Source organism: Anguilla rostrata, chromosome 3 (assembly GCF_018555375.3).
Source record: "Anguilla rostrata isolate EN2019 chromosome 3, ASM1855537v3, whole genome shotgun sequence".
Lineage (NCBI taxonomy): Eukaryota > Metazoa > Chordata > Actinopteri > Anguilliformes > Anguillidae > Anguilla > Anguilla rostrata.
Genome location: NC_057935.1, coordinates 50,907,860 through 50,918,840, shown reverse-complemented (window position 1 = coordinate 50,918,840; position 10,981 = coordinate 50,907,860). Strand labels below are relative to the sequence as shown.

The 10,981-nt window shown below is 39.3% G+C and overlaps 1 protein-coding gene across 1 annotated transcript; it reads right to left on the bottom strand.

The window, feature by feature from the left end:
• Positions 1-387: 387 nt before the first annotated feature.
• Positions 388-5,130, bottom strand: polr2g (RNA polymerase II subunit G). Its single transcript, XM_064328135.1, has 8 exons — positions 4,835-5,130; positions 3,543-3,652; positions 3,224-3,383; positions 2,328-2,378; positions 1,983-2,048; positions 1,637-1,708; positions 1,362-1,395; positions 388-991 (listed from the first exon to the last, which is right to left on the bottom strand). Exons 1-8 carry the CDS (start codon positions 4,844-4,846, stop codon positions 978-980), a joined length of 519 nt encoding a protein of 172 aa, XP_064184205.1. The 5' UTR covers positions 4,847-5,130; the 3' UTR covers positions 388-977.
• Between the last annotated feature and the right edge of the window lie 5,851 nt (positions 5,131-10,981).

Genomic DNA, 10,981 nt, shown 5'->3' with positions numbered 1-10,981 from the left:
ATATAGACAAAACACGTACTGTATGTAACACAGTATGGCACACTTAGCAGCGCATTGTTGCTTGTCCATCAAAACCAGTAAAATGTGGTTAACATTTAGTGTGGTTATCATTAATGCAGCAGAGGACAAACAGCTTCTAATTAAAAAATGGACAACTAAGCATACTCCTACATGCCAGACATGATTAGCTTAGTTAGAAGCAACCTTCCTGAAAAGGAAAAGAGGTAATTCCAAATGAAGAAAACATTGAAATTTTAGGATTAGATATAATAGAGCAGGACCCCTCAATCCCTCCATACAATCTGGCTGCTTCTCTTGGTCTTCAAAAAAACTATGAAGAACTGGATTTGGGACAAGGACATTGAAAAGAAGCATCAGAAGGCAAAATTTTATTCCATGTGGTGGTCACATTTTTATTGAAAATAATTACAAAACCATAAATCAAACTTACAGAGGCCGATATTGTCCATCTAGTAATGCAGAGGGGGGATGATTTTGGCTCTGTAGGCATACAGCCTGAGAGCCCCGACCCACAAACTCCTTAGAACACTGACCAATGACAAATTCCAACTTATTGCTTTAAACACTCAGATCTTGCACTTAGTCCTAATTCTACTCATACACTGAGAAACAGCTTCAGTGTTTGCCTGTGTCAATTTTGTAACATCCATAAGGACACGTGTATAAAGCTAATCATATAGTAAACCTGCCTTCACATGTGGACTGGACACACATTGGCCTACATGAACCTGTACACAAAAACAAATCAAATACTAAACCTGCCCTCACTTGTAGACGTGCACACTTTGAACTACATGGCCAGTGAGTAGGAGGGAGGGGGTGAACCTTCACAGACATGTACTTGTACCTACTGAGAAGGAACGCATAAAAACCTGCTTAAATTCTCAACGCATGTGTTGAGTGATTTATAAAAAATATAAATCTCCCAGCATCTTTATCAAAAAAAAAAAAAAAAATCAGCTGACCAGACCTGTAGAGAAAAAACAGATGTCAAACATGCTTTAAATTGATTTAATAAAAAGAATACTTTTCTGTGACTTTCCTCAAAATATCAAAATAACTAAGTAAAGACATAATTACTTGCCAATTATTTTACGACCATTAAATAGTTACGCCACAGCCACACTGGCTGAACTATAATTTACTGTATTGTCATTATTATTGCCCATTCCGTGCTTGTAACAGGGACATGGCCCAACATGCTACAATAATTTGAAGCCTGACAAAAACAAACAGTAAAAAAATACATTACTCTTGCAAAAAACATGAACACTTCAGTAAAATAAACAAAATGTATGTTATGGGCAAAGACCCACCAAGGAAAGACTATAAAGACTTACCCAGATAATCATCCATAAGAGACCCAATAGCAAACTGTACAAATAAAACAAGAGGGAGAAATCAAGGAGAGTGAGATTAGCACTGAAAAAGGTTTTATACATGAGATGACAACTCCAAAAGGCACAAACACTCAAAGGCATTGACAGAAGGCCATTTGATCAAAATGGTGTAGCATGATCCAAGGAGAGCAATCTAAATAGCCATAGCCAGCACTCTGATAAATCAGCAAGCCTGGGGCTGCCTGACTGTTGGTTTTGGTACAGAATGCACTCACAATGTCATTCTTGTCTACTCGGGTTCCCACGATCTTCAAGCGGATTTCATCATCCTGCTGGATTACAATGTCCTACAGGGAGAAACCACATTATCAAAATATAAATAGGCCACTGACTGCACAAAATCAAATGGTCTTAGAACACAAGTGACATCTCCATGACACATTCTTTAAACATTGTCCTTTTACAACAAAGATCAACAGGTCCAGTCTAAGACCCCACTGACTTTCACAATACTTAAAACTATTCTACAAATTAGCACTTCACTATTTCAAAATCATGTGAAGAAAAGAAGGTTACCACAGTACCCAGGTTCCTTTGGCTGGTTTCTAGTTTCTGGCTTACCTCATCAAGCGTCTTATAGCAAGGAGGATTGGAGTTTGGGTCAAACTCCATTTCTGATGGAATGGACTTCAAGCAGACAAATAAATATAAGGAGACACAGCAAGTTAAAAATCATAGATGATATGTTTTAAAGCTTCAAAATGTAAATCAAAAATGAAATTAAATCCCCATGGTTCATCAAAAAGTGTCATGTTTAGAAAATTAGATAGTAGACATACACTGCAAAGGTACTGTAGTTTTCTCCGTTTGATATACCAAATCACTTTCTGAAGAGCTTCTGGCTTATGTATTACTTCTGAATCAAAAAATAAGAACAAAATAATTAAAATAGGAAGGATAACTTACATGGCGGGAAATGAAACAAGACATAGGACCAATTTCTGTGAAGAGTCCAACCTAGGCAAAACAGAAGGTAAAGGAACACATATAATTCCCATTTATCACTGTCTTAAGAGAGATGCTTTTATCACTGCTGTGCCACTTGCTATCCCATAACTACAACCCTAGATCTTGCATCTTTTACAATACATGCTATGAGGTACTGAATATATAACACTGTGCTCCGTATGCTTTTGGACCCCCGATAAAGGCTGTGCAAGGCAGCAACGCGTAGGTCCAGCACGTTTTATTTTTCCCATGGCGCGCAGGCAGGACTGCCACCGTGGGCTATGCGTAGCAAATTGTGGTCACTCACTTATGGACATTTAGTCGGACGCATGCGCAGGTGGTGCTTCGTTTAGTAGGACGCATGCGCAGGTGGTGCCAGCTAAAATGTGTCTGCGGAAGTGAGTTGCGCTGTGGGTCTGGAGGGTTCCGTGCTTGTTTTCATGCCACGTTTCAACTAAGGCCTTGGATTCCTACTTGTTTGCCACTTGTGCTTTTTCATAATTTTGACAGGCAAACTAATACATGATACCTGCTATGATGTAGTTGTGTTAAAATGCCTTACGTTTCACTTTGGACAACTATCTGTAAAATGACTGTTTGCCAATGAAATATTATGGAGCCCCAATGTGAAACGTGCTATCACATCCATGATTAAGAAGCTGATAATCTACTTGGCAGAAAGAATACTTTCATTTGTAAAAAGAAAAATAAGAGAAAAATGTCATTAATTTATGTCCTGTGTCAGCCAGTATGGTCACTGTTGAAAAATAACCATTTTAGATTCCAGTTTTCAGTCCATTATGCTAAACTGGTAAGTGGTATTTCAGAACGAATGAGTGAGACTTCATCTTTACCTTGTTAACTTGAGTGACCACAGCATCCACAACTTCCCCTTTGAATGGGCGGAAGACGATGGCCTTGTACTTGACAGGATAAAGGACGAACCCCCTGCCTGGCTGGATGACCCCTGCCCCTATGTTGTCAATGGTTGTCACGGCAATGACAAAGCCATACCTGAAACACACATTGTGGCCAATACACTGTCCATGTTTCTGAAACAATTGTACTCAGCAAACTGTATATTTCAAAGCACTTTCTTCACATTGTCTTTTTTCTATGCAGAACATTAAGAAAACTGATTTGTCCACGTGATTCTCCCACATAATCACTTACTTTCCTGTGCACGTTCCCTCCACCTCTGTGAAAAGCTTCTGTTTAACGGTGTTCAGCAGGTTGGGGCCAAAATAGCGTGGGTGGAGCAAGATCTCATGCTCCAAAGAAATCTGTGAATGAATGAGGTAATGATCACCATATCTAATGATGAGAGACTGATGATTCATTAACCCAAATTGGGTGGAACAATTATTGTGTCATTGGTTCACTAATTTGAACCAATCGTCGTTTTTTCATTTGGAGGCCAGTGCCTTCTAATTGGATCAAACAAGGTATTGACTGATAGCACATGCTAGCTCTAGCCATGTGGTTTATGAAACCTCACTCACCCATTATTAGCCATATTCAGAAATGCACACTCAGCAACAAGCACATTTTGAGTCAATGAGTTACTACATATGAAACCTATCTAACATGTTTTTAAACCAATGTATAACGTAAAACGGTCCAGAAGGGGAACTTCTTCAATGGCTGTATACCAAAAAAAGTGTGCCAACTGAACCTTTACATGGGACATTGCAGTCTTGGAATATCACCACCTTCATTACCAAGCTCATTTAACAAGTATACATAACTATTTGAGATAAGCTGAATATGTTTATCAATAGCTTATTAAGACTGTGAAACTTCAAAATACAGCTCAAATGCACACCTAGCAAGGAGGACATAGAAAAAAGTGTGGCCACAAAATTTTATCCATGCTTCCAGCTTTGCAAAATACTGACTACAATTACTGCATCAATCAACATGTGTCAAGCGCACAGGCCTGTAATAGTCTCTCTGCAAAAAATAATCTCTGGGGGGAAAGATGATGATAAAAATGGTGCATAAATACATAGCTATCCAGATTCAAAATTGATCCAATTGGATCCACCCACTCAACTTCAATAATTCCAAATATTTTAGCCTGGATCTCAGCAGAGTGGATTCGTTCATAATGGTATTCTTATTGCGAAAATATGTTGCTCCTCCGTTACCGGCTATGCTTTGGATAATGGTCTAATGAGCATAGTTCGAAAAACTTAAACATTCGAAGAAATTATTTAGTCTACCTAACAACACATATAGCTACGTGTTACCCCGTTACATTCACATCTAACTAGCAACGCTGTAATACAAAGCAATTGATAAACTGTGACTGTTACAATCACATGGCTAAATATGGTAGCTTGCTTTGCTAGCGGGCTAGCTAATTCTCGCGGATGAATCGGTTGTTGATTACGGAACTGGAAATCTTTGCTGTGGTACAGGATAATACTTTGCTATCTTCGCTCGTTGTTATAATAACTTACGTGATAAAACATATCTTCTTGTTTCCACGATTTAAATGAATGGGCACGCAATTTCCATTCGACGTTTCAGATGTTTTTCAGGTAGCTCCGCCTCTAATGCAGGAAGAGAGAGAGGACTTCCTGTATTTTTTGCGTGATTCAATCTCTGGATTCAATACAGTTCAGTGGGTTGATTGCTACTGGCTGGAGAAGTCAGTGGGAGGGTTTCGTCATATCCCTAAGCTACAGTTTGTAGTCCTAAAACACGAAAGTGAGTTCGCATTTTTCAGCCATGGGTTCCTTCCACTGACTTTAGCCGCGTTTCCACCGCAGGAACTTTACCCCGGAACTAGGAACCTTTTGAGGAACTCAGTGCGTTTCCAACTAGGGTCTAAATTTAGTTCCGGGGGCTTTATTTTACCCCCCAAAAAGTTCCTTCTCGGGGGGTAGTACTTTCCAAAAGTACCGGAACTTTTGGGGTGGGGCGCAAGCGCTGAAAATATCTGATTGGTCGACTACTTGCAGTGTTATTTGTTTTATTTCAAACGCCATGTTTAAAAATCTGCAGCCGCAAACCGATTTATTTTCATAATAACTTCAAATCAAACTTGTATGTTATGCGGTGCAGTAGCCTAGTTTTGGTTATAGCCTGCCAACGTCTTGGAATTATAACGTGTGCTCTTCTGTTCTTTTCTTGCTTTAGTATTCGTTTTATAAAATGATAAGCATTCGTGCTGGGACAGCATATTACGTACCAAAACATTCAAACGGATTAATTCGGTTGCTGAATATTTTCTTCCGGATTTTCTTTGTTAGCCCGTTGTAATTGACTCAAAACGTTTGATACAGTTATGTGAGGTGTGCGGTAGTTCTGCGTAATTCACATTGGTGATACAGTAAAAGCAAACTGGAAATCACCTTCCGCACTTTTTGTGAGGGTAAAATAACAGGTTAATTCTAGTAATCGTCCCTTTAGCTTTTTCAGACTGCCGTAATTTTACTCTGCCATTCTCCAATTCCACATTCTGTCAAAACAGTAGAACTGTTCTGTGATTAAAACCGAATACGTACGCTATTTCCATGCGTAGTGTCGTAACTGTCCACGGTGCCTTTTTGTTCTGCATACCTCACAGCCCCGAGTTGGGCGCCGTGTTATTTTTAAACGTGTTATGCTCCCTGCTACGGACCCCAGAACTAATGGTAGGGACCGTTCGATTGGAGAAACCACACGAAGCATTCAGCAATCGACGCAATTTCTCTGACAAAAGTCATTGTTTCAAAGCAAATCAAAATCGAACACTTGAAACATTGCCATCTGCTGGTCAATTACTGGTGAAAATGTATTTTCGAATATGCGTTACGCAGTTTTTGTCACAGGGATTAAGTGAAAGTAAGCATCTATTAGATAAATTTGGGATCAATTCAGAGAAGCCAATCACTTACGATAATAAGACGAGTAAAACATGTCATGGTTTGGTGCACCTGTCTTGTTTTTGCATTTCATTTTTGCATTGCATTTGATATGCACCGTTTTTTCAACCATAACCTTTTTTTCTTTGAATATTCAGAAATGTACACTTTTTTGCATTCATAATTATCCAAAATATCCATGTGAACATAATAAATAAGTTGGCTAAAACTCACATTTGAACTTATTCTTATAATTAAACATGAAATGTTGCCTGAATTTTAAAATGTACTTATACACTAGGTGAGCCAACTATACCTGCAATCGTAAATTAACATAAATATTAAAAATATGCTGATGTACCCCTTAGTGCATTGTAATAGACTGGGTTTTTGTACATTAGTGCAGCTGTGCCCACAATGTTGAGCTCCCATGGTACAATTAGTAGAGGTAGTCTAAAACAAAGCCCCCAGAACTAAATTTAGACCCTAGTTCCTGCGGTGGAAACGCACTGAGTTCCTCAAAAGGTTCCTAGTTCCGGGGTATAGTTCCTGCGGTGGAAACGCGGCTTATAGCCGCGTTTCCACCGAAATTACCCGGAACTTTCAGTCCCAGGAACTACTTTACCAGGAACTAAAAGGTTCCTTCAGCCAATGGTTGTCTGCGTTTCCACCGGGGTCTAAAGTACCGCGAAGATTAGGTAAATTAGCCCACTGACGTTGTCGTCGGTCCATCTGTCATATGAGTTCTTCTGTAACCCCATACTACCACCGAAGTAGCCTACATTATTTTCTAATAACCGGGACAGCCCGGAGGGGTTTATTCCACTTATATACAACGGGTTACCAACAATGACTATATATGGTTACTTTTGTATTTATTGATTTTCATATATCCTCTCAAACACATTCATTAACAGCAGAAAACATGCACACGTTGTAAACAATTAGCTGTTTTATTACTTTCTCGTCGTCAATTCCATATAGGCTAATCGCAAAATGACAAGAATAGAACGAAAACTCGGACTTGCGTGAAAATGTAAATTAGTAGTGGTACAGCCACCGTTTGCTTTCCTTCGAAGTTACTGCTAGCCGAGCAGCGACGTGTGCCCTCCAGATGCGAACCATGCACCATAAATGAGTCCATAGTCTTCCTGGTCTTTTCGTGGAATTGAAAAATGGCAGTAAAATTGAGTAAAATTACGGCAGTCTGAAAAAGCTAAAGGGAAGATTACTAGAATTAACCTGTTATTTTACCCGGATAAAAAGTGCGGAAGGTGATTTCCAGTTTGCTTGTACTGTATCACCAATGTTAATCGTGCAGAACTACCGCATACCTCACATAACTGTATCAAACGTTTGAGTCAATTACAACGGGCTAACAAAGAAAATCCGGAAGAAAATATTCAGCAACCGAATTAATCCGTTTGAATGTTTTGGTAGCCTACGTAATATGCTGTCCCAGCACGAATGCTTAGCATTTTATAAAACGAATACTAAAGCAAGAAAAGAACAGAAGAGCACACGTTATAATTCCAAGACGTTGACAGGTTATAACCAAAAGTAGGCTACTGCGCCGCATAACATACAAGTTTGATTTGAAGTTATTATGAAAATTAATTGGTTTGCGCTGCATATTTTCAAACATGGCGGGTAATGGCGGAAAATAAATACAACACAAACGCTACGAGTACTCGACCAATCAGAAATGTTCAGCGCTGCAAGCTCCACCCAAAAGGTTCCTGTACTTTCGGAAAGTACTACCCCCCGAGCAGGAACGTTTTGGGGGGTAAAACAAAGCCCCCAGAACTAAATTTAGACCCTAGTTCCTGCGGTGGAAACGCACTGAGTTCCTCAAAAGGTTCCTAGTTCCGGGGTATAGTTCCTGCGGTGGAAACGCGGCTTATGCTTCCATGTTGTGGTTCCTCAACACTGAAATGGTTTAATTAAAAATACCAGATGTTGAGGGTAAGGTATGTAAGGTGTTGAGTTGTTGGGAAGGGCTCGGGGATCAGTGCACTTGCCTACTACTAAAGCCGCGTTTCCACCGCAGGAACTATACCCCGGAACTAGGAACCTTTTGAGGAACTCAGTGCGTTTCCACCGCAGGAACTAGGGTCTAAATTTAGTTCTGGGGGCTTTGTTTTACCCCCCAAAACGTTCCTGCTCGGGGGGTAGTACTTTCCGAAAGTACAGGAACCTTTTGGGTGGAGCTTGCAGCGCTGAACATTTCTGATTGGTCGAGTACTCGTAGCATTTGTGTTGTATTTATTTTCCGCCATTACCCGCCATGTTTGAAAATATGCAGCGGCAAACCAATTTATTTTCATAATAACAAATCAAACTTGTATGTTATGCGGCGCAGTAGCCTACTTTTGGTTATAGCCTGTCAACGTCTTGGAATTATAACGTGTGCTCTTCTGTTCTTTTCTTGCTTTAGTATTCGTTTTATAAAATGCTAAGCATTCGTGCTGGGACAGCATATTACGTAGGCTACCAAAACATTCAAACGGATTAATTCGGTTGCTGAATATTTTCTTCCGGATTTTCTTTGTTAGCCCGTTGTAATTGACTCAAAACGTTTGATACAGTTATGTGAGGTATGCGGTAGTTCTGCATAATTAACATTGGTGATACAGTACAAGCAAACTGGAAATCACCTTCCGCACTTTTTATCCGGGTAAAATAACAGGTTAATTCTAGTAATCTTCCCTTTAGCTTTTTCAGACTGCCGTAATTTTACTCAATTTTACTGCCATTTTTCAATTCCACGAAAAGACCAGGAAGACTATGGACTCATTTATGGTGCATGGTTCGCATCTGGAGGGCACACTTCGCTGCTCGGCTAGCAGTAACTTCGAAGGAAAGCAAACGGTGGCTGTACCACTACTAATTTACATTTTCACGCAAGTCCGAGTTTTCGTTCTATTCTTGTCATTTTGCGATTAGCCTATATGGAATTGACGACGAGAAAGTAATAAAACAGCAAATTGTTTACAACGTGTGCATGTTTTCTGCTGTTAATGAATGTGTTTGAGAGGATATATGAAAATCAATAAATACAAAAGTAACCATATATAGTCATTGTTGGTAACCCGTTGTATATAAGTGGAATAAACCCCTCCGGGCTGTCCCGGTTATTAGAAAATAATGTAGGCTACTTCGGTGGTAATATGGGGTTACAGAAGAAATCATATGACAGATGGACCGACGACAACGTCAGTGGGCTAATTTGCCTAATCTTCGCGGTACTTTAGACCCCGGTGGAAACGCAGACAACCATTGGCTGAAGGAACCTTTTAGTTCCTGGTAACGTAGTTCCTGGGACTGAAAGTTCCGGGTAATTTTGGTGGAAACGCGGCTTAAGTATACAAGTACTCAAGTTCCATGCAATTGTATACTCAATAGTAGGCAGGTGTGCTGATATGCCCTTGATTAGGAAAGTTGCTGCTGGAGGAAGGGTTGGTGGGCCAATTGAGGACACTCTTCTTTCTGGACCAAACAGAACTACAATGCTCCAGCACAGTGGTCAGGCACTGTGCTGTAGAGAGCTCTCACCTTCTGATGAAATATTAAACCAAGGTCCTGACTCACTGTGGTCATTAACGATCCCATGACAAAAGAGTAGGGGGGTGTTAACCCTGGTGTCCTGGCTAAATTCCCACAAAACTGAGCTACAGGTGGTCAACCAAACCACCACCTGATTCTGATTGGCTACATAATCCATTGCATTCCTACCCACTTTGACTATCTAGGTTGTCTCTATAGAACAGAACCAAGTTTTCAGTTGACCTAACCGGTTAAAAAGATTTTACAAATAAAACATCTGAGTTTATTTCGTTCAGAAAGGTTAAAATTCTTCTGTACTATATAGAGTGATTTCTCTACCTGTACAAAATTATTTTTGAGCAGGGTGTCCTACTGATACCAGCGGTTTCTTTTGGAGGAGACCTGCCAACTATACAATTTCAGACCAGCCTTGTATAAACACCTTATACATATAACATGTCAGAACAGAGTATACATATGAGCAATAGGATACATTTAGAAAGGTTTATACAAAGCTTCCCTGTATGCAGCTAAACATTGAGGAAACATTTGAATGGAAGTCTACTAAATAACTGAATAGAACTAGTGTGGGTTTATAAATGGAGACCAACAGTAGCTTAATGCAGTATATTGATGCAGCTATTGGCAATGTATAGGTCTCTTATTCTAAGTTGAGTGAAACCATAACAGAATCATTGCTCTCACACCACTTACTATTATTTGTATACCCACACATAGTGGCTTTTGTAAACTAAAAAATGTTTCACAGCAGGTGTGTCTAAGCAAATTTAGTTATACTACACTTCAAAGGCCTTTTTTGAAACAAATCAGCAAACAGCATTCCTGTATGTATGACAGTGATACCAAAATCTAGTATGTCTTGATAAAATTTTCTGAAATAATACTTATAATCAGAACTATATATACAAACATAAATTTATAAAACGAATGTCGGAAGATAAATTAATTTTTAAAAGCAAGTATAATTCCTAAATTCAGAGAGTATTAATATGCTAGAAGGCATCAAACAGTTTTAAAGTTGTACGACAAAACTCGTAATATGTAAATTAGGTCATGGTGAACTGATGGTACCTTATGGGAAAGCCCTCAAATGCATTTAATTGATTTGGAAATTACAATTTTGCCTACGGGTTGATCCAAGTATTTCCTACCAATGTTATTCCCAATTAAGCAAATTGATTAAAACAGTGC